This window comes from Panulirus ornatus, chromosome 64 (assembly GCF_036320965.1).
Source record: "Panulirus ornatus isolate Po-2019 chromosome 64, ASM3632096v1, whole genome shotgun sequence".
Classification (NCBI taxonomy): Eukaryota; Metazoa; Arthropoda; class Malacostraca; order Decapoda; family Palinuridae; genus Panulirus; species Panulirus ornatus.
Window position 1 is genome coordinate 21,611,712 of NC_092287.1, and position 24,173 is coordinate 21,635,884.

Consider the following 24,173-nt stretch of genomic DNA (forward strand, 5'->3'; position numbering starts at 1 on the left):
TCTTCTGCTCTCTCAGCCACTCTTTTTATCACCATACATCTCTCTTACCCTTTTGTTACTTAATCAAACCACCTCACACCACACACTGTCCTTAAACATTTCATTTCCAACACATCCACCCTCCTCCATAGAATCCTATCTATAGCCCATGCCTTGCAACCATGTAATATTGTTGGAACTACTATTCCTTCAAACAAACCCATTTTTGCTCTCCGAGACAATATTCTCTCCTTCCACACATTCTTCATCACTCCCACTATATCATCAAACACATTCAACAATCCTTCAAAATACTCACTTCATCACTACCTGTTATCAACCCCCCCTCCCCCCATTGCCCCATCCACTGATGTTCCCATTTGTTCTATAATCTTTCGCACATTATTTGCCTCCTTTGAAATCATCTTTTTGTTCCCCTTAAAGTTTAATGATACTCTCTCACCTCAACTCTCATTTGCCCTCCTTTTCAACCCTTGCACCTTCCTCTTGACCTCATACTGCTTTGTCTTATATATCTCCCAGTCATTTGCACTCCTTCCTTATAAGTATCATCCAAATGCTTTTCTTTTCTCTTCCACAAACAACTTTACTTCCTCGTTCCACCACTCATTACCATTTCTAATCTGCCCACCTCCCATCTATCTCATGCGACATGCATCTTTTGCACATGCTGTCACTGCTTCCCTAAATACATCCTATTCCTCACCCACTCCCTCATGTCATTCGCTCTCACCTTTTGCCATTCTACACTTAATCTCTCCTGGTACTTCCTCACACAAGTGTCCTTTTCAAGCTCACTCACTCACACCACTCTCTTCTCCCCAACAATCTTTCTTCCTTTTTGAAAACCTCTACAAATCTTCACTTTTGCCTCCACAAGATAGTGATCAGACGTCCCTCAAGCTGCCCTTCTCAGCACATAAACATCGAAAAGTCTCTCTTTTACACACCTGTCAATTAACATGTAATCCAATAATGACCTCTGACAATCTCTCCTACTCATACATGTATACTTATGTATATCCCCCTTTTTAAACCATGCATTCCCAATAACCAGTCTTTTTTCAGCATGCAAACCACAAGCTCTTCATCGTTTCCATTCACAATACTGAATACTCCAAGCACACCAATTATACCCTGCCATGTTACTCACTTTTGCATTTAAATCATCCATAACTAATACCCGGTCTCGTGCACCAAAGATGCTGACACACTCAACTGCTCCCAAAACACTTGCCTCTCATGATCTTTCTTCTCATGACCAGGTGCATAGGTACCAATAATCACCCATCTCTCTCCATCCCCTTTCATTTCTACCCACTTTAAACTAGAATGTACTTTCTTGCACTCTTAACACAAGCTTCCACAACTGCTGCTTCAGGAGTTGTGCAACATATAATATGAAAAACTATATGTACAGTACAAAACAAAATAGATTCCAACATTTGTAGCAGCATTATTTTCCTTTCACCAATGCATGCAAAACTTGAGATGCAATGATGTCTCATAAGCTAACTATAAATCTCATATTCCTTCTTGTGTCCTAGGTGCAGCTATCAAAACCACTAGACCCTAACTGTTTCAACAGAGCAACATATGTTTGTCTGGACAGTATACCATGCACCTCATGAAGATGAGCACTACACTCCTTGTCAACTTTAACAATAAGAGTGTACTCTGGCTCCTTTGCACTGTGAGAGGCTGAATTGAATAATCAATTTCTCCACCCTTACTGTGTGATAAATCATCTGAACCCTGAGGAAGTCTGCAAAGCACACTTCTGGGGTGGCAACATCTGTTCAAGTTGCTCCATCACTGGATCCATAGAGAGATTCAATTTCCTAAAGAGAAGGTCTGACAAAAGTCATAAACAGAGAAAAAGGTGTCAAATGAAAACTCACAAGCTAAAGTTAGGTACTGAGCAGAGTGATGAGTGAGTTATTGGGCATTTGAATTTGGGCTCATGATAACAGACTCCTTCCTTTAAGGGAACAGCTGTGTGTATTGGTACATGTAACCTGATACAGGTACACCACCAATCTTCCAGCACTCTTGGTTCCAACGCCTTACCAGATTAACCATTTTGCTGTACCAACCGTGGTCACATAATAATAATTCATCAGCACATCTCCCATGTGTCTAACGTATGCCATGGACTGCTAGAAATTTGAATTAAACAAATATCAAATGTTTGAGCACCCTAAGATGATAAGTCTGTCCTTAAATTGTTTGAATCCTGTGGGGTTTTCTTCGTCTTCTGTTGTTAGTGTTTTCCTAGGTGTGCATCGCCAGAGTAATGCAGTTTCGTCTGCGTTATACACCTGCTCAGGAATGAGGTGCTTGTCAGCTATGAGTTTCGCAAATTTGTCCACATACTCGCAGTTCCTTCATGGTTTGCAGACCGCTTTTCTCAGCACACTGTATTCATAGAAATTCCATGACGCTTCTTGAATCTTTGAAGCCATCCTTCACTAAGTCATGCTCGTGTTATAATTTATGTTCTTTATGGAACAACTAAGCCTAGTTCATTATCATGCTACCTGACAAACCCACTCCATCACTCCGACGCTGTCGAAATCATTCCATCATCACTTGATCATGCTCAGTACTCTTACCATCTTTCATAGTTTTTCTAATCATAATTTGCTTCTTGGAATCACTATCTACATAGAATTTCTATATTTTCTCCCTTTGCTTCTTTATTTCATAAACAGCTGATGAAACACCACAGTCCATTCTTTTCAACAGTTCTACTTTATCTTGGATAGATATGGAGTGGTGTTTACATTTGACACCATGAGTGACACTCTCATATGTCTTAGAAGCCATAGCTAGGGTTAAATTTAAGCAAAATAAGCTAAGAATCTCACAGAATTGTGGTATCATCACCAACAAGAGCAGTGTAAAGAATGTAAATAAGTGCACCCTACACACAACGCCATTTGTGGTCGCCCAATAACTAGTCTGGTGGCCGCAGTAATTTCAAGTTCCCTCACATAATTTTGTCCAGTCTAAAGGAGGTGCCAAACCATCAGTTGCCAGAAAATCGGTGGTGTACCTATACTGCTCTTTAAGCAGATGATGAATTCATCCCCAGGATATTTTTGGAATATCACTAATCAAAAGTGAGTCAAGATCTCTTACCTTCTTTACTTACTAGGTTACAACTGTTATGAAGAGCAACAGAATTCAATAGTTTGGTAACATTTAGAAATTTCCAGTAAAACAAATATGAAAGAAGGTTCCTGCAATAGTTATCCTAACTCAGATATCCCCACCATACAAATAAATCATTTTTGTAAGAAAGTTCTTTGTTCACCATCAACAGTTCTTTGAATAAGCTTTTTCTATCACAACTTTTATTCTCTCTCAATTTTGTCTTTCTCATTCTGACCATTTCTCACTTCTAAATGTATTCACATAACTGAAATGGTCTATGAAACTATGCAACTCACCTCATAAGGTGTGCTCTCTGCTGACAAAGAAGTGAATCCCACTATATCACTGAAGTATATAGTGACAGCATCAAAACCTTGAGGCTCAACTGCTATACCTTGAGTCAAACTTGCAGCTACAGACCTTCAAATGGAGAAATCTCAAATAGATAAAGAGTAATAAGGTCATTTATAATGTACTGTTAAGAATATTGCAGTTTGAATCTTATGATTGCAGATACAATTGTAAGGACACAAAATGTCAGTTTCTGTCAAGAATGAGCAAACAATATACATAAGTAAAGAAATGAAAAAATATCATTTTCATACAACCCCGGGACCCATGTCATGGGGCTCCAACAATCGTGAAGCTGCACTGCACCCAGAAGAATGAAAGTAGACACCCCATGTACACCAATTATTCCCACATTTGCCACATTACTCACCTTTGCATTCAAATCACCCATCACTATAACCCAGTCTTGTGCATCAAAACTACTAACACACACTCACTCAGCTGCTCCCACAACACTTGCCTCTCATGATCTTTCTTCTCATACCCAGGTGCATAGGCACTAATAATCACCCATCTCATCTCTCTCCATCCACTTTCAGTTTTACCCATATCAATCTAGAGTTTACTTTCTTACGCTCCATCACATATTCCCACTACTCCTGTTTCAGGGGTAGTGCTACTCCTTCCCTTTCTCTTGTCCTCTCTCCAACCCCTGACTTTACTCCCAAAACATTACCAAACACTCTTCCCCTTTGTCCTTGAGCTTCGTTTCACTCAGAGCCAAAACATCCAGATTCCTTTCCTCAAACATACTACCTATCTCTCCTTTTTTCTCATCTTGGTTACATCCACACACAGTAAGACACCCCAATCTGAGCCTTTGAGGAGGATGAGAACTCCCCGTGCGACTCCTTCTGTTTCCCCTTTTAGAAAGTTAGAGAACAAACAGGAACATAGGTGCAGGGGGAAAGTGGGGAAGTAATAACAAGCAATGATGAAGTGAGAAGGAGATGTAGCGAGGATTTTGAAGGTTTGTTGAATGTGTTTAATGATAGAGTGACAGATATAAGGTGATTTGGTTGGGGTGGTGTGCAAAGTGAAAGGGGTCAGGGAGAATGGTTTGGTAAAGAGAAAAGAGGTAGCGAAAGCTTTGTGCAAGATGAAATTCGGCAAGGTTGTGGGTTTGGATGGTATTGCAGTAGAATCTATTAAGAATGCGGGTGACTGTGTAGTTCACTGGTTGGTAACGATATTCAATGTATGTATGGATCATGGTGACGTGCTTGAGGATTGGTGGAATGCATGCATAGTGCAACTGTATAAAGGCAAAGGGGATAAAGGTAACTGTTCAAACTACAGAGGCATAAATTTGCTGAGTATTCCTGGGAAACTATGTGGGAAGGTGTTGATTGAGAGGGTGAAGGCATGCACAGAGCATTAGATTGGGGAAGAGCAGTGTGATTTCAGAAGTGGTAGAGGATGTGTGGATCAGGTGTTTGCTTTGAAGAATGTGAATGAAAAATACTTAGAAAAACAAATGGATTTGTATGTAGCAATTATGGATCTGGAGAAGGCATATGATAGGGTTGATAGAGATGCTTTGTGGAAGGTTTCAAGAGTACATGGTGTGGGAGATAAGTTACTAGAAGCCGTGAAAAGTTTTTACCAAGGATGTAAGGCATTTGTACATGTACGAAGAGAGGAGAGTGACTGGTTCCCAGTGAATGTCTGTTTGCGGCAGGGGTGCATGATGTCCCTATGGTTGTTTGATTTGTTTATGGATGAAGTGGTTAGCGAGGTGAATGCAAGAGTTTTGGAGAGAGGGCCAAGTATGCAGTCTGTTGTGGATAAGGGCCTGAGAACTGAGTCAGTTGTTGTTCGCTGATGATACAGTGCTGGTAGCTGATTCGGGTGAGAAACTGCAGAGGTTGGTGATTGAGTTTGGTAAAGTGTGTGAAAGGAGAAAGTTGAGAGTAAATGTGAATAAGAGCAAGGTTATTAGGTTCAGTAGGGTTAAGGGACAAGGTAACTGGGATGTAAGTTTGAATGGAGAAAAATTGGAGGAAGTGAAGTGTTTTAGATATTTGGTAGTGGACTTGGCAGCGGATGGAACCATGGAAATGGAAGTGAGTCACAGGGTGGAGGAGGGGGTGAAAGTTCTGGGAGTGATGAAGAATGTGTGGAAGGAGAGAACATTATCTCAGAGAGCAAAAATGGGTATATTTGCAGGAATAGGAATAGTAATACATGTGTAATGCACTGAAACCACAGCTCCCTATCCACATCCAGGGCCCACAGACCTTTTCATGTTTTACCCCAGACACTTTACATGCCCTGGTTCAGTCCACTGACAGCACATCGACCCTGGTATACCACATTGTTCCAATTCATTCTATTCCTTGCACACCTCTCACCCTCCTCTATGTTCAGGCCCCAATCACTCAAAATCTTTTTCACTCCATCCTTCTACCTCCAATTTGGTCTCCTGCATCTCCTTCCTCCTTCTACCTGTGAAACATATATCCTCTTTGTCAACCTATCCTCACTCATTCTCTCCATATGTCTACAGCCTCTTCTGCTCTTCCAACCATACTCTTTTTATTTCCACACATCTCTCTTACCCTTACATTACTTAATCAAACCACCTCACACCAAACATTGTCCTCAAACATTCAATTTCCAACACATTCACCCTCCTCCATACAACCATATCCATAGCCCATGCCTCACAACCATATAAAATTGTTGGAACCACTATTCCTTCAAACATACCCATTTTTTCCATTTTTGATCACTTTTCCCATTTTAGCAAGGTAGTGCTAGGAACAGATAAAGAAAAGCCATATTTGCTAACATCCATTCTCTAACTGTCATGTGTAATGCACCTAATCCCATTAAAGTCCATGATGCCTTAAAGATTCTTAGCTTTTTCAATTACTATCTTGCTTGATGACCCCTAGTGAAATGCAATCGTTATTGATTGCTACCCCCATCATCTTGGTTATAGTCTCCTATTCTTCTCCTTTCCTTTATCACAGCAGTCACTTTTGACAGTTCCACAGCCAAGAGCAAACTTTTGATATGGATTTCCTCTTCCTTTTCCCTTTCTTCCTTACCTGATGTATGACCTTCTTTGAGTCAAAGAATAATTAGTGATACATGCATATCATCTGCCTTACTAATCCTCCAAATATTGGTGCCACCCACCTTTGAAATAGATCCCTCAGTGAGGTAGTGTCAACCTCTGTCTCCAACTTTCTCTATAATCACTCTTTTCACTAGCAAGCACTGGTCCTCTGTTCTCACTAGTCTTTTAAGCCTTCCATTAATTAGCCAATATACTTATGTAATTGCTTCTTCTCTAACATTGTATGTTACTTTTTCAGTCACTTCATTAAATTTTCTGTGCACCTTTGTTTGTGTCACCCTAAGTCTATATTCCTTTCCTTCACTCTCAATACTCTGTCGATTTGCTTCTAAATTTTCTCCTAAACTTCACTGCCCTCTACTTTCAACAGTCTATGCTTTTGTCATTTTTCTACCTGAACATTTTATAAGTTATTCCATTAGGTTCAGAGAGCATCTTTGTCCTTTTCACTGTTTGAAAGTCTCCTGGTAATGCTCCAGCAATTTCCTGATTCAATATTGTCAACAAAGTCTTGCTCTAATCACAAAGGCTCTTTCAAATCTAGAGAAGACACATCAGACCACCTTCTTTTTATTGGCTTCATCTTTTTTCATATAATTTAGTGTCTCCTAGAGCCCCTCCCATAAACTGTGTTTCTGTGCCTCTCTAGTCTCATGACTCCCTTCATGGTTCTTAAACTGCTTCTCCAATTCAATAACTCTAGCATTAATTGTGTAATCCTCTGATCCCTAAACATTTGCTGTCTGGTGTTTATTTTCTTTTTTAAATCTTTTCTTCACCAATCTCGTTTTGACTGCTCTTGCTGTATTCCTGTAACAAAATCCATACTATTCATTTCTGGTTCAGGTGTACTAAACGTCTTGAATTACCTCTTAAAGTATTAGCAGTAATTATAGAAGATTGCTTGAGTAAATCATCCTGCAACCTACAGAGAATTTAAATGTCCTACTACTAAGGTGTTGCCTTTTGGTTGCATCAAATATAAGAATTTTCCTTCCTCTTGTTGTGCTGCACCTTCATATACCGACTTAGAGCACTTGTTCACTTCACAATGTTATCCACTCATTCTTACAAAGTGGTCTCTTTAAAAGGTGACAGGTACGAGAAAGAAAAGCTCTAATTCACTCAAGTCGGTAATGCGCCTTCATTTAATGTGAACCTGGAAAACCTATACTCCCAATCTCTATCTAAACTCACAAAATTTGGCATTCTTAAACTATTATCTAATGTATATACCTCATAAGTATGAGTGTAATTACTATTTGTGTGTTAAGGGGACAAAGTTCTACACTCTTGTTGCCCTGTCTTTTAACCTTGTTTATATATGTACCATGTCTTTACCCCTTGGTACACACACACACACACACACACACACACACACACACACACACACACACACAAGCTTAAGCCAAGCCAAGTGTGTGGTGGAGGATGTTTGTTAAAGCATTTCTCTGAAGTAAAGAGAACCATAACAAGTTACCATAAGATATATCTTTGCTTTGTACTCAAATATTTTGGACAAAGTAACAACAAAGCAATGAATGTATAATATTTGTGTATCAGGGTTATGACTTATAATGACTGCAACTAACGATGGTAACATTCGATGAAGAAGGTCCTTCGTTTTGCGTTCTTCATCCCTGAGTTGCTGTGTTCGGCTGAAAACCAGGTCCTCGAGGTTCTTGCTATACTGCTCCAACATGTGAACCATGTGGTCCATCAGGTTACCTTTGCGGCTGAAAATAATCATTACTGAACATCCTGCATGTGAAGACAATTCATACATGCATTTTTCACTAAGGGTGAATTTTCAGTGATCTATTTTCATTTGGGCTGAATGATGAAAGTACTTCACAGCTACCTGCACTTTTCTAGCATATGGTATTATCGAGTGAACTAACAACCAAATAACATGGGGCAAGACTTTATAATTCCATATAATACATGAAAAGGAATGTTACATACACCGTCGCAGAAAAGGTTCAATCAAGATTTTGATAGCATTTAGCATGGAGTAAAACAGGTTAGGATACCATTACAATTTATGACATACATCAAGATTTAGGAGAAATACAATGAAAGTGAGTTTTAGAAAAGTCAGTCTATCTATCTACATCTCTAACACCCATTCCCTTTGGGAACTCCCATCTAGGGAGGGGATGGTAAAAGTTTCCACTTATCTTTATCCTTACATGCCTCCCTCATATTCGTCATTTCACTCCCTCCAGTATTCCTCCACCCTATTTGCTCACGTCACAGATGGTCTTCCTCTCACACTAACCCCTTTAACTGTACTATCATACACTCTCCTGGTAAACTCCCAGTCTTGCATTCTTTCCACATGTCCAAACTACCACAAAATATTATGTTTCACCCATTCTACCACTCCACAATTCATTCCCTTTGCATTCCCTGCCATACCACATCTCTCACACACTCCTTCATTTCTTTCTTCATTCCATCTAGTCACACCACATGCTCTTTTCAAAATGGCTCATTTCCACAGCCTGGATTCTTGACCTCTGTAACTCATTCCATGTCCATGTTTTGGCTGCATAGGTCAGGGTTAAGAGAGCTGTGCTTTCCCTTAATCATCCCTTCACTTCCATACTTATACCTTTACCCTTCATCATTCTATCAAGAAACCCAGTGACTCTTCTATCCTGTACTGCTCTCTCCCTTATCTCTCATTCCATATCACTAAACTTACTCAATACAGCTCCTAAATACTTACATTTTCTCACCTTTTCCAGTCTTCTCCCCCAATATCCAAAGCACAATTTAGTACACTTTCTTCTTTCAATCTGTAGTTTTTCAAAATCTATACTTTCACTCTGATTCTTCTCAAACACCAATATTTAACTTTTGCTTGCATTTACTACCTTCTGCAACTCCTCTTCACTCTCAGCAAACAACACAATATCATCTGCAAACAGGCCTACCACTATCCACCATATCTCACCACCACACTCCATTTCTGCAACCCTTTACCCCTAGTTTTGCTTTCATCTCTCTTATCACTCCATCAATAAATCTATTAAAGAAAACCATGGTGACATCACACAGACCTGCCTCAGACCTACATATATCCCAAAACTTACCTTTGCTCCTCTATAGAAGGCTTTCACACCATCTAATAGTTGTCCCTCTATCTCATATATCCTTAACACATCCCATAAAGCATTCCACTAGACTCTGTCATATGCTTTCTCCAGATCCATAAAAGCTGCATACTACTTTTTATCTTCCGCTAAATACTTTTCTACAGTCATCTTTACCACAAGTATCTGATCCACACATCCCTTACTTTTTCTAAAACCCCCCTTGCTCTTCACTTATTCTTCATTCAGTCACTTCCATCACTCTATCAATTGACAGTTTTGCATGCACTCTTCCTGGTATACTTAACAGATTCATTGCCCTATAACTGCTACATTTATCCTTAGCACCTTTTCCTCTGAATAAAGGAACAATAATAGCTTTCGTCAAATATTCAGACACATCCTTCTGTTTCCATGCTAAATCACATAACATGCATCTACTCTATCACACATTCACCCCCATACTTCAGCATTTTAGTTGTAATCCCATCCACTCCAAGTGCATTTCCTACCTTTAGCCTCATTATTGCCCTAACCATAGACCCTTGTACTTGTATCCTCTTCCTTCTATCCTCCATACCTACACTTGTTATCACTACTTCCTCCCCTTCTCCCACATTCATCAGTTTTCAGAAGACTCTTTTCATCTTCCTTTCATTTCCTCCTTTTGATTCAGCAAATCACCTTACTCACTTCTAACAATAACATTTCCACTCTTACACCCATCTCTTTCCTTTTTCACCTCATCCCCGTATAGTTTCTTATTATCCCGAAACTTTTCACTTAACTTTCTTCCAAAATCTTCATCTACTGTTTCTTTGCTTTCCTCTATTAGCTTCTTAATATTCCACTCACATATTTCATATTCTTCCCTCCTCCTTTGATAAATTTCCACTGGTATATTCCGATCAAGCAATCTAACATATGCGTTTTTCTTCTCTTCCACAGCATTTCTATTCTCTTCTCTTCAACATGCATTGCCCTTCTCATTCCTATATCTCACAATCTTGTATCCAACTACTAATTTTACAACCTTTAGTTGTATTTCTCTAAGTTCTTTTCTGAGGAGAGAAAGGCTATAAAATCAAAGGCTTTAAAATATGTAACACTAAAGCTTCATCAAATATCTACTCACCTTTTATCTTTCATACTTTTAAGTTTTACTCTTAGAGATCGAAAAGTAGGTCTGTCTGAAGGATTTTCTTCCCATGCAGCTTGCATAGCACACCGTACAGATGCATCAGAACCAAAGGGCATGTCAATTATCTTATTGAGATCAGGTCGATAAGGAGGTCCTGTTACTGTTGACCCAGACTTCAATTTCTTAATAATAACTATAAAGAAGAAAATACTCAAAACAATGATAAAAAATTATTCATAAGTTAAAAATTTTGAAATCTCTAAGCTAGATAAGTTTAATAACCAAAATCTGTTCTATATTTATATCATTTTCATCCCTACCTGATGTCATAGCATAATAATACATGCAGCTTCTCCAAAAATCTTTTAACCCTACATGTATTAGTCTCAAGATCAATGCTTAAAATAAATGTCTAAGTATTCCAAATGCTGTTTTGGCCATCACATTAGCACAGCAGCTGCTATTTGTTTGCTTTAAGAAATAAGATCATATGAGAATAGGATTGCTTCACTGAGTATGCACAATGGTAAAAATAAAATTATGGTTCTGTAATAAGAATAAAAACAGTTTAAAGAATGAATAAAAAAAGAAATGGAAAAAGACAGCACATCTGAAGAAGAGTAAAATTTTAGTACTTCCCTCCTCTGCAATCTGTCTATGAGCAAAATGAGACACTATATCAGTGCAGCATCGGGGTCAGGTCATTACATTCCCTAGTAAATGATGTGAAACAAGGTTTCAACATGCCTCATGGACCAAACTATAATATGACCCTTGTTATTTGCTTGGTTTGGGCTGTCTCAGCCAATGAATGCTTGCCACAGGCTTGTGCTATCAACTGATCTCTCAGCCAGACAAACTTCACTGCCATCCTTCCTCTCACCATGTACACAGAAGTCATATGAGCAAAACTACCAGCCCTTTCAAGAGCAGTATTTCCCTTTTCTTTCTTATAAATGTTCTACTTTTATATGTCGTTTGGTTTTAGTAAAATGTCTTTCGACAGTAAACACATTCAGTAATTGTGAAAGAAAGTTAATGTTAGCCTGTTTGCTTGGGTGATTAACTGACTTAATGGCTACACCTGTCCCTCCACCCTGTCTTACCCTTCCAGACAACAACCTTCCTTACCACAATATGTGGTGTGAGGTGGTCTGATCGAGTAAGTAATATAGGGTAAAAGAGATGTGTGGTAATAAAAAGAGTGTGGTTGAGAGAGCAGAAGAGGGTGTTTTGAAATGGTTTGGTCACATGGAGAGAATGAGTGAGGAAAGATTGACAAAGAGGATATATGTGTCAGAGGTGAAGGGAACGCGGAGAAATGGGAGACCGAATTGGAGATGGAAAGATGGAGTGAAAAAAATTTTGAGTGATCGGGGCCTGAACATGCAGGAGGGTGAAAGGCATGCAAGGAGTAGAGTGAATTGGAATGATGTGGTATACCAGGGTCGACGTGCTGTCAATGGATTGAACCAGGGCATGTGAAGCATCTGGGGTAAACCATGGAAAGTTCTGTGGGGCCTGGATGTGGAGAGGGAGCTGTGGTTTCGGTGCATTATTACATGACAGCTAGAGACTGAGTGTGAACTAAAGTGGCCTTTGTTGTCTTTTCCTAGTGCTACCTCACGCACATGAGGGGGGAGGGGGTTGTTATTTCATGTGTGGCGGGGTGGCAATGGGAATGAATAGAAGCAGTCAGTATGAATTATGTACATGTGTATATATGTATATGTCTGTGTGTGTATATATATGTATATGTTGAGATGTATAGGTATGTATATTTGCATGTGTGGACGTGTACGTATATACATGTGTATGTGGGTGGGTTGGGCCATTCTTTCATCTGTTTCCTTGTGCTACCTCGATAACGAGGGAGACAGCGACAAAGCAAAGTAAATAAATAAATATCCCTTTTTTAAGCTCGCTTCCTTGCACCACCCTCTTCTTGCTCATACTGTTTCTTCTTTTCTCGAAACTCCTAAAAATCTTCACCCTTACGTCCACCAGGTAAAGATCAGAAATCCCACCAGCTACACTTGTCAATTAATTCAAATCCAAGGATTTCTCTATTGCATGCCAATCAATTAGTATGTAATCCAATAATGCCCCCTTACCATCATTTCTACTCATCCACATAGACCTATGTATGTCCCCCTTTTTAAACCAAGTATTGCCAATCATCAATCCTTTTTCAGCATACAACTCCATAAGCAGTACACCAATTGTTTTCACCTCACTGGATACCCCATGTCCCCCAGTCATACCCTCAATAGCTACAGTGCTTATTTTCACATACAGATCGCCTAATACTAATACGCAGTCTCTAGCATCAAAACTGTTGACACATTCACTCAGCTGCTCCCAAAACACTTGTATCTCATCATCCTTGCAATCCTCTAATCATCTCTCGCAGTCAACTTTCATTTTTACCTACATGAGTTGAGAACTCACCTCTCTACGCACTTTTACACACTCCACCAACTCCTGCTTGATCAGTGGTGCTATCCCTTCTTTAGCTCTTGCCATCACACTAAACCCTGACTTTACCATTAAGAAATTCCCTAACCATTCTCCACCTTTACCCATGTTCTTTGTTTCACAGAACCATAACATCCAGGATCCTTTCTCAAAACACACTACCTATCTCTCCTTTTGCCTCATCCACGTTACATTCACATGTTTAGACACCCCAGCCTGAGTCTTTGTGAATGAGCACTCCTCACTGGCTCCGTCTTGTGTTCCAACCCTAACACCTGCCCTTTTTTCCCTTCTATGATCCTTGAATACCAGTTCTCATTAACTATTAATCCATCAGCCTTAGTATGCATCATTTTCTGTTGGACACAACTACCACCCAACATTCCCGACCTCTCTTTGATACAGTTAAGGGCGTTTTATTCTCGTCTTAACTCATGTCTCCCATTTTTGCCATCAAACTATGTTTTTCACTTCATTCCCTCTCTTCCCTCACGATATCAGGCTTGATGAATACCCCACTGAAATCTATTTTCTTTTTAAACTTTTGTTTTTGCCTGCCTTAGTATCTCATGGCTGGATGACTCTGGAAGAAAAGTCTCCATAATTGATTATAACCACAAATTCTTATTCTTTCTCTTACCTCAGAAATTACATGGAATCATTTTACACCCTCAAGTAATCTTCAAATACGCATTTCTTCTTTCTTTCCCTGTCCTCTTCTTTCCTTGATGTATGATCTTCATCCATTTCCATAATAAGTAAAGATTCACATCTCTTAACCTCATAGTTTACTAATCTCTACTTTTGGTGTGATCCACTTGACAACTAAGTCAATCAGTTTTCATTCTTCAATCTCTGTACCTCTGGCTTTCTCTCTAATATCACTTTTTCAAAGAAGCACTGATCCTATATACTCTGCACTTTTTTAGACTTTTTGCTCTACTGGACCCTAAATGTGCTTGATTGTTTGCCCTTAAAAGTGTATATCATTCTATCCACAGCTTCACTCAATCCTCTGTGCTTATATCAAATTATCTATTTGTGCTCTATAGGGAAGGAGTTTTACACGAGTGGGACCCCATCTCTTGAAAATTCTTGACTCATACTTTTTTTAAAATTTCTATTTACTGTCTCCATTTACCATGTCTTCATTCACTCTTTCTGTTCTTTATCCACCCTTATAATGTAAAGTACTTTTTCACATCTTAACAAATTTCTTGCTTAATTGCATGTTGTGTCCTCTGATTGTTCTATCCCTAACCCTTTCATGGAACTTTTCACTGCCTGCAAAATAAGGTAATTCCTCACTCTTCTCTCTTCTACAGTGAGGAAATTTGAAGACTCTAACCTTTCCTGGTAATTAATCTTTCTTTAGGTGTGGTAATAACAAATGAGGGGCATATTCTAGTTTTGACCTTATGTAGAATGTCAATGGCTAGTTAAAAATTTCCTTATCTATGAACTTCAGTCAAATTCTAATACAGTATTTGGTAGCAGGCAGTTGGACTCTTTGACTGTTGTCATAAAGTTGGACTATTGTGACATGTTAGGGAAAATGTTGACTTCCCACATTCTCTCATACACATATTCTTGCAGCTTATTTTCTCCTTTTTCTTCTTTCACACTTGTCCACCATTTCCTGCATTAGCAAAGTAGCACCATGAGGAGACAAAGAAGGCTGCATTCAGTCATGCCCATTCCCTAGTTGTCATAAGGAATGCATCAAAACCACAGCCCCCACCATAACTAGACCTCAGACCTTTCCATGATTTCTCCCAGCCACTTCATATGCCCTGATTCAGTACATCAACCCCTGTATATAACATTATTCTAATTCACTCTACCCCATGCGTGCCTTTCACCCTTCAGCATGTTCTGTCTTTGACCAAACAAAACATTTTTCATTTAACAGCCATCTCCAATTTGTTATTCCCCTTCTACTTTTCTCCTCCACTTCTGACACATATAGTCTCTTTGTCAATCCCTCCTCACTCATTCTCTCCATACATACAAGCCATTTCAGCACACCCTCTTCAGCTCTCTCAACCACGTCTTCATTTTACTACACCTCTTTTTAACTCTTTATTACTTACTTAAACAAATTCACAATACATATTGTCCTCAAACATTTTATTTCCATCACTTCCACTCTTACTTTCTACAGTATAATCTTCCTATTGGGGCCTTCTTTTGCTCTGACTGATTTACATTATTTTATATCTACTTGGGTTGAATTTCTTCATCCATGAATCAGACCATCTGCCTTGGTTCCCTTATAAGCTGATGCAGTTCTCCAAGCTTTTCACATCCCTAATGACCACTTCCCTCAGGACCTGTGCATTATCTGAAGACATATTCAAGTAAACGTCCATCCCTTCTGGCATTTCACTTACACAGATCAAGAAAAGTGATGGTCCCACAAGAAAAGCCTGTGGTTCCTCTGATGTGTGTTCCTTGTTCCTTTCCACTAAACTACTATTTTCCATCCTTCTTCCCATACCCATAACACAACCACTCCCTCCTTCATCCACATCACCACAGCTCCCTTCCTCCCTAAAACCACTGAAGCTCCCTGCCTCGAAACTACCATTCCCTTACTTAATTCCATCACAAGTGCCTCCTCCCTTACCCTTATGCCCACAGTTCTAGAACCCTAATATAAATGAAATTAAAAAACATTCACAATATTTTTGTAAAAAAGGGCTATCAGCATATGCATGAAACTTAATACTATACATAATTTCAGTCCAAAGGAGAACTTTGGCATGGGCTGGTAAGAAAACCCTCATTTTACTCTGAAAACATGAATTCACCCATACCAAACTGGCTTATGCAAGTCTTTTATAAAAAGGTAACCCTCAGTATTAGTGTGCATGAAAAGTGCAACAGAAGTGGATATCAGTTGTTCACTTTAATCTACTACTAACCTGATGAATCATCAGTATCACTGTCATAAGTGTCATAAGGCCCTTGGCGGCCAATGATTTCATGAAGGATGATGGCAAATGAGTAGACATCCCCTTCTTTTGTTCCTGGAGCATCTATACCTGCACGAAGGAGTTCAGGAGCTCTCCAAAGCATACCTGGAATGATATTGGGAATGGTGAAGAAGAAAGTTCTTCAAATATGGTCATTACAAACACCATGGTTATATATTTACATAAGGTAAACTATACAGACCATGGAGGAAGAGAAGAGGGAGGGGAAGGGCAGGGGGAAAAGGGGAAGGAAGGGGAGTAGAAAAGAAGAAGATGCTGGAGGACGAAACAGTGGAGGAGAAGGATTACTTCATCTCTAACAAGAAGAGGAAGGAAAAGAGAAGGTAGAGGATGAGGACTGCTTCATCTTTAATATGAGCAAGAGCAGGAGGAGGAGGAGGAGGATCCCTTCAATTCTAACAAAAAGAGGAGGAGAATTGGTTCATCTCTAACAGGTGATTGCTTCATGTCTAATATGGATAGGAGGAGGGGAATACTTCATTTCCAACTGGAGATTGAGTAGGACTGCTTCATTTCTAACATGAGGATTTCCTCATCTCTTACATGAAAAAGAGGATGGGAGGAGAAGGAGGACTGCTTCATCTCTAACAGAAGAAGGAGGAGGATTGCTTCATCTCTAACAGGAGGAGGAGGAGGATTGCTTAAGCTCCAACAAGAAGGGGGAGGATGAGGATTGTTTCAGTTCCCACAAGAGGGGGAGGGTGAGGAGGAGAAGGATTGCTTCATCTCTTTAACAGGAAGAGGAGGCAAAGGAGGAGGATTGCTTCATCTCTTAACAGGAGGAGGAGGAGGATTGCTTAAGCTCCAACAAGAAGGGGGAGGATGAGGATTGTGTCAGTTCCAACAAGAGGGGGAGGGTGAGGAGGAGAAGGATTGCTTCATCTCTTTAACAGGAAGAGGAGGCAAAGGAATAGGATTACTTCATCTCTTAACAGGAGGAGGAGAGAGGTGGAGAAGGAGGAGGGTTGCCTTCATCTCTAACAGGAGGGAGGAGGATTTCCTCATCTCTAACTGGAGGAGAATAAAGAGAAATGCTTCATTTCTAACAAGATAAGGAGGAGGTTTGCTTCACCTCTAGTGGGAGGAAGACAACTGCTTCATCTCTAACATGAAGAGGAGGATTGCTTAATATGTATTACTATGAGAAGGATGGGATTGTTTCATCTCTAGCAGTGCATATTCATTTGATCACTTCACTTAATCCTGTGTACCTCTATGTCATCCCAGGTCTATGTTACTCTCTATCACCCTTCCAGCTCTGTTGATCCACTGCCACAAGTGCTCCTTCTAAACCACCCTACCCTCTAATAATTTCAGTCTATATGTTTGTGTTAGTCCTTTGCCTGAGAAGCTGTTGATACTGATTCAATAGGTTCGGTATGTGTTTTTGTCTTTTCCTCTATCTGAATAGCTACCAGTAATGCTTCTGCATCTTCCTTCCAAACATTGTCTTTGATATATTTTGTGTGCATTTTAGTTCATTCCTCTGGCTGCACAGCCACTAGCACATCCAAAGAATACACATCAGACTTTCTGATATTGAATGGTTTCACCTTCTCACCTCTAGTTTTGTATGTCCTGAATCCCCTCTACAAAACTGTATTTCTGTTCCCCCCTAGTCTCATGGCTCCCTTCATGATTCTTGAAATACTTCCTCAATCTTTTACCTCTACCTCTAGGTGTGTTATCCTCTGATATCATGCCTTACCATCCCATAACATCCCAAAACATTTGTCCTCTGGTGTTTTCATCTATGGTCTCTTTTTGCTTTCATCTCCAGGGTTCTCTTAGCAGTTCTGTTCACACTCAGTATCTAGATGTCATGTGTAATACACCAAAACCACAGCTCCCTATCCACATCAAGGCCCCATAGACCTTTCCATGGTTTCCCCAGATGCTTCACATGCCCTGGTTAAGTCTATTGACAGCAGGTCGACCCTAGTATACCACATAATTGCAATTCACTCTATTCCTTGCATGCCTCTCACCCTCCTGCATGTTCAGGCCCCGATCACTCAAAATCTTTTTCACTCCATCTTTCCACCTCCAATTTGGTCTCCCACTTCTCCTGGTTCCCTCCACCTCTGACACATATATCCTCTTTGTCAATCTTTCCTCACTAATTCTTTCGTTGCACGCCTTTCACCCTCCTGCATGTTCAGGCCCCAATCACTCAAAATCTTTTTCACTCCGCCTTTCCACCTCCAATTTGGTCTCCCACTTCTTCTCATTCCCTCCATCTCTGACACATATATCCTCTTTGCCAATCTTTCCTCACTCATTCTCTCCATGTGACCAAACCATTTCAAAACACCCTCTTCTGCTCTCTCAACCACACTTTTTTTTACCACCACACATCTCTCTTAACCTTTCATTACTTATTCGATCAAACCACCTCATACCACATATTGTCCTCAAACATCTCATTTCCAGCACATCCACCCTCCTCCGCACAACTCTATCTATAGCCCACTCCTCTCAACCATATAACATTGTTGGAACCACTATTCCTTCAAACATACCCATTTTTGATTTCCAAGATAACGTTCTTGATCTCCACACATTTTTCAATGCTCCCAGAACTTTCGCCCCCTCCCCACCCTGTGACTCACTTCCGCTTCCATGGTTCCATCCGCTGCCAAGTCCACTCTCATATATCTAAAACACTTCACTTCTTCCAGTTTTTCTCCATTCAAACTCACCTCCCAATTGACTTGTCCCTCAACTCTCCCTCAACCCTACTGTACCTAAGAACCTTGCTCTTATTAACATATACTCTCAGCCTTCTTCTTTCACAAACTTTACCAAACTCAGTCACCAGCTTCTGCAGTTTCTCACCCGAATCAGCCACCAGCACTGTATCATCTGCCCACCTCCCACGCTTCTCATGCCACAAGCATCATTAGCGCAAACCATCACTGCTTCTCTAAATACATCCCATTCCTCCCCCACTCCCCTTACGTCCTTTGCTCTCACCTTTTTCCATTCTGCACTCAGTCGCTCCTGGTACTTCCTCACACGAGTATATATGGGTATTGATTGTTCTGGGAGATTTAAAATAGAGTGGGAAACATCAGTACATATCTCATGTGTGTGTGGGACTCTGATCCGAAATGTATCATGTATATGTGTGGGGCTAAAAGGCTCAGCAAAAGCAAGAAAAGGTCACTTCTAAGGGCCAAATTCCCTAGACTTCTTACCTACTCTTTATGATAACCCACAAAATATTGCTCTCTCTGTTTTTAAGAAACATAAGAGAACAAAATTCACTGATGCAAAAAGAGGTTAAATACATTGTGACAAGCTGATCTTGACATGATTTTCTTACCACTTCGTTTAGATGTTATCTAATTTTCATTCATCTCTGAAAATATACAGAAATTGATATATATATATATATATATATATATATATATATATATATATATATATATATATATATATATATATATATATATATATACATATATATATATATATATATATTTATATTTTATTTATTTTATTATACTTTGTCGCTGTCTCCCGCGTTTGTGAGGTAGCACAAGGAAACAGACGAAAGAAATGGCCCAACCCCCCCCATACACATGTATATACATACGTCCACACACGCAAATATACACACCTACACAGCTTTCCATGGTTTACCCCAGACGCTTCACATGCCCTGATTCAATCCACTGACAGCACGTCAACCACGGTATACCACATCACTCCAATTTACTCTACTCCTTGCCCTCCTTTCACCCTCCTGCATGTTCAGGCCCCGATCACACAAAATCTTTTTCACTCCATCTTTCCACCTCCAATTTGGTCTCCCTCTTCTCCTCGTTCCCTCCACCTCCGACACATATATCCTCTTGGTCAATCTTTCCTCACTCATTCTCTCCATGTGCCCAAACCACTTCAAAACACCCTCTTCTATATATATATATATATATATATATATATATATATATATATATATATATATATATATATCATTTCATCATTCTGATTATACCACTCTCACCTCTATGCAAAACCAAAGAATAAAGAATAGCAAATAAAGAGAACAACCAAATCCCTTTCATATCAAACAACAACGTAAACAGTATCACTAAGGGAATTACTTTCTTTTCATAAATCTTTTTGATGTGGTTACTTTATAAACAACTATAAACTATAGGAGACAGATACATACGTTGGTCGAATTGAACACGGTCATCCTTCTCAAGATGACGAAGAGTCTCACATCGCAGGTCATAAAGGCCAAAGTCAGTAACTTGAAGGACCCATCTCCCATTCACAACACAGTTGGATGATTTCAAATTACCATGAGGACCAAAATGTGAATGCAAGAATAGCATTCCCTGAAAACATGGAGAAAAGACATTGAAACCCAAACACAATGCTGTTTAAAACAACATCATAAGTTTCTGGGAGTACTGAAGAATGTGGGGAATGAGAGAAGACAATGGGTGTTTGAAGATACGAGTGATGAGGATGTGCAGAGAAGTGTGGATGTGTTGAAAATGAAATATTTGAGGGAGGTGGTTTCATCGAGTAAGTGATAAAAGGGTAACAGAGAGGTGTGGTAATAAAAAGAGTGTGGTTGAAAGCTAAAGAGGTTGTGGTGAAATAGTTTGGACATATAAAGAGAATGAGTTGACAAAGAGGATATATGTGTTAGAAGTGGAGGGAACAAGAAGGAGGAAACAAAACTGGAGATGTAAGGATGGAAAGAAAAAGATTTTGAGTGTTCAGGGCTTGAACATGCAGGTGAAAGGTGTGCACAAGACCAAGTAAATTGGAATAATAGGTTTTACAGGGGTCGACGTGCTGTCAATGTCCTAAAGGCAGGGCATGTGAAATGAGCATGGAAAAACCATGGAAAGATCTGTGGGACCTAGTTGTGGACAGGGAACTGTGGTCTGGGTGCCTCACACATGACAGGTATAGAATAGATGTGAGTGAATGCAGCTTTTCTTTGTTCATTCCTGGTGCTACCTTACAAACATGGGAAGAAGCAATCAAATATGAAAAAAATGTGTGTGTGTGTGTGTGTGTGTGTGTGTGTGTGTGTGTGTGTGTGTGTGTGTGTGTGTGGGTGTGTGTGTGTGTTTTAGCATGTGTTATTACATATTTGTACTAAACATGGAGGTAATTTTACACTTTTAGGGACCCATCTCTTGAACAATCTATACTGTCATACAAGATCTTAAATCTATAAATGCTGTCTACATTCACCAGTCATCTGTCAGTCAATCTGTTCCTCTCATCCTCCACTCTTATACTATATAGGTATTTCTTTACATTCATATTTATGTTTCTTACTCAATTTCTTGTTATGTCCTTTGGTTGCTCTATCCATATGTCTCAAAAAACTGTCCATGTCATTGATCTATTTTTAATAACTTAAAGGTTGTGATTATGTCAGTCCTCAATCTTCTATCTTCCAAGATGGGTAAGTCTAAAGCATATAGCCTTCCCCTGAAGCTTAGCTCTCTCAATTCTGGTAACAACCTCGTTGCCCTCCTCTGGACCTTCTTTGTAAGCTCTTTGCACTTTTTTTAGGTATGGTGGCCACACCCAAGAAACATATTCTAGTTTTGGTCTTATGTTAAATATTTCCTTATCCATACACTTGAAAGCTAATCTGATAATTGCCAGAGGACAATTTGTTTCTTTAATCATTCTCTAAATATTGTACTCTGGCAACAGGTTAGGACAATGTCAACTCACAAGTATTTACACAAAGAATCCTAAATGTTTATTTTTTGTGAAGCAATAATCATATTGATGCCTTCCTTTGATGTCCTATCCTCCTTGCTTTGCATTTGCTTGGGATGAGTTTCAACAATATTTCTGACCAATTTTGGAGTCTGTTAAGGTCCCCTTGTTAGCTGATGCAATCCCCTTCACTTTTCACTCCCATCATAACCTTTGCATCAACTGCATATATAAAACATATTCAGGTAAGATTCCATATCTTCAGGCAAGTTATTGATATGGGTCAAGAGGAAAATGTTCCCAGAATTGAATCATGTGGCACTCCACTGGTCATCTCAACACATTTGGAAAAGGCTTCTCTAACATGCTCAATTTGTTCCCTTCTACTGAGGTAATCTGTTCATCACTGGTGTTTACCCCATATTCCTGCTTGGTGATCCAGCTTCTTAATCAGCCTCCAGTGAGGTACAATGTCAAATGCCTTCTAGCAGCCCAGATACAGACAGTCCAAGACTGAGCTCATTCTCATATAAAACTCTAAGAGGTTAGTTACAAATGACATCCTTTCTCTAACACCATGCACTCTCACTTATCAAATTTCTCCTCTGCAGAAAGTCAGCCACTTACTTTCTAATAATCTTTTCCATAAGAGAACAAAATTCACTGATGCAAAAAGAGGTTAAATACATTATGACAAGCTGATCTTGACATGATTTTCTTACCACTTCGTTTAGATGTTATCTAATTTTCATTCATCTCTGAAAATATACAGAAATTGATATATATATATATATATATATATATATATATATATATATATATATATATATATATATATATATATATATATATATATATATATATCATTTCATCATTCTGATTATACCACTCTCACCTCTATGCAAAACCAAAGAATAAAGAATAGCAAATAAAGAGAACAACCAAATCCCTTTCATATCAAACAACAACGTAAACAGTATCACTAAGGGAATTACTTTCTTTTCATAAATCTTTTTGATGTGGTTAGAAGATCCAAAAGAAGGCAACAAGGATGGTACCAGAATCATGAGAGCTAAGGTAGAAGAGAGGCTGGAGGCTTCGAATTTACCTGCCTAGGAAAAAAGAGGACTGAGGGGTGATTTAATCACAACCTTCAATTTTAAGAGTTCAATGAAGTGGATAGTGGACACTTCTTGAAGAGACGTAGGGATAGAGAAAACAGAGTACATAACATGAAATTATGTATGAACCTTATAAATAAGGATATAAAGAAATACCTTTATAGTATTAGAAAGGTGGATGAATGGAGATGTGGCCCTATGAATGTAAAACTCCCTTCATGTACAGTACAAATAGGTAATAATTACAGGAGAGGAGAATTTCTGGCCCCCAACTCCTGTCCCTTTTAGTTGCTCACTATGACATGCAAGAAATATGTGAGTGTATTCGCTCTCCCCCATCGTACAACCTTTTCAGTCCATGGAGGCCCAAAGCACCTCTTAGCTGCACAATGACCACTGTCCTTTGCATATTCAACAGCTTTTACAACATAGTTACTGTGTATGACAGTCTCTTTTGTGTTGCCATTCTTAAGTATGGGATGGAAGGTAGGGAGATACATCATGGACAGCAGATGGATATAAAGTGCCAATACACTGGAATTGTACTGTTTATCATCAGTATTAATACAGTATTAGAATTTGTACTTAGGCAGTGAAACAAGAACACACCCACTCACTCATTTATAATCCACTTATTGAGGGTGCACACAACAGATGGCATTAGAATAACGAAAACAATTCCTTGGTTATTGCCATGGTGGATTTTCTGATCTTAAAACTCATATATTAGGCATGATTCTAAATAGTTTGTGCATTTTGGTTGACAATAATAATAACAAAAAACAATTAAATCAAAATCAAGGGTAGTAGTGCTAGTGAGCACTAGGAAACTGTCCTCGGCCCACATCCACATACCCAAAACATCCCATAATTGAAAAACAGGAAACTGTCCTGGGCCCACATAGACATACCCAATACATCCCATAATTGAAAAACAGGAAACTGTCCTGGGCCCACATCCACACACCCAACACATCCCATAATTGAAAAACAGAACTCTAAATTCAAATGCAGCTGTTAAAG

The 24,173-nt window shown here is 39.3% G+C and overlaps 1 protein-coding gene across 10 annotated transcripts in view; it reads right to left on the reverse strand.

Annotated features, from left to right (window-relative positions):
* LOC139746342 (receptor-type guanylate cyclase Gyc76C-like) overlaps nt 1-24,173 on the reverse strand; it is a 366,650-nt gene that overhangs the window by 34,048 nt on the left and 308,429 nt on the right. For all 10 annotated transcript variants that reach the window (XM_071657506.1, XM_071657505.1, XM_071657507.1 and 7 more), the window contains 5 exons: nt 20,501-20,669; nt 16,246-16,401; nt 10,835-11,033; nt 8,191-8,334; nt 3,456-3,579 (listed from right to left, as the gene is read on the reverse strand). In XM_071657506.1, coding sequence (XP_071513607.1) covers nt 3,456-3,579; nt 8,191-8,334; nt 10,835-11,033; nt 16,246-16,401; nt 20,501-20,669 — 792 coding nt within the window. The remainder of the gene's footprint in view (nt 1-3,455; nt 3,580-8,190; nt 8,335-10,834; nt 11,034-16,245; nt 16,402-20,500; nt 20,670-24,173) is intronic.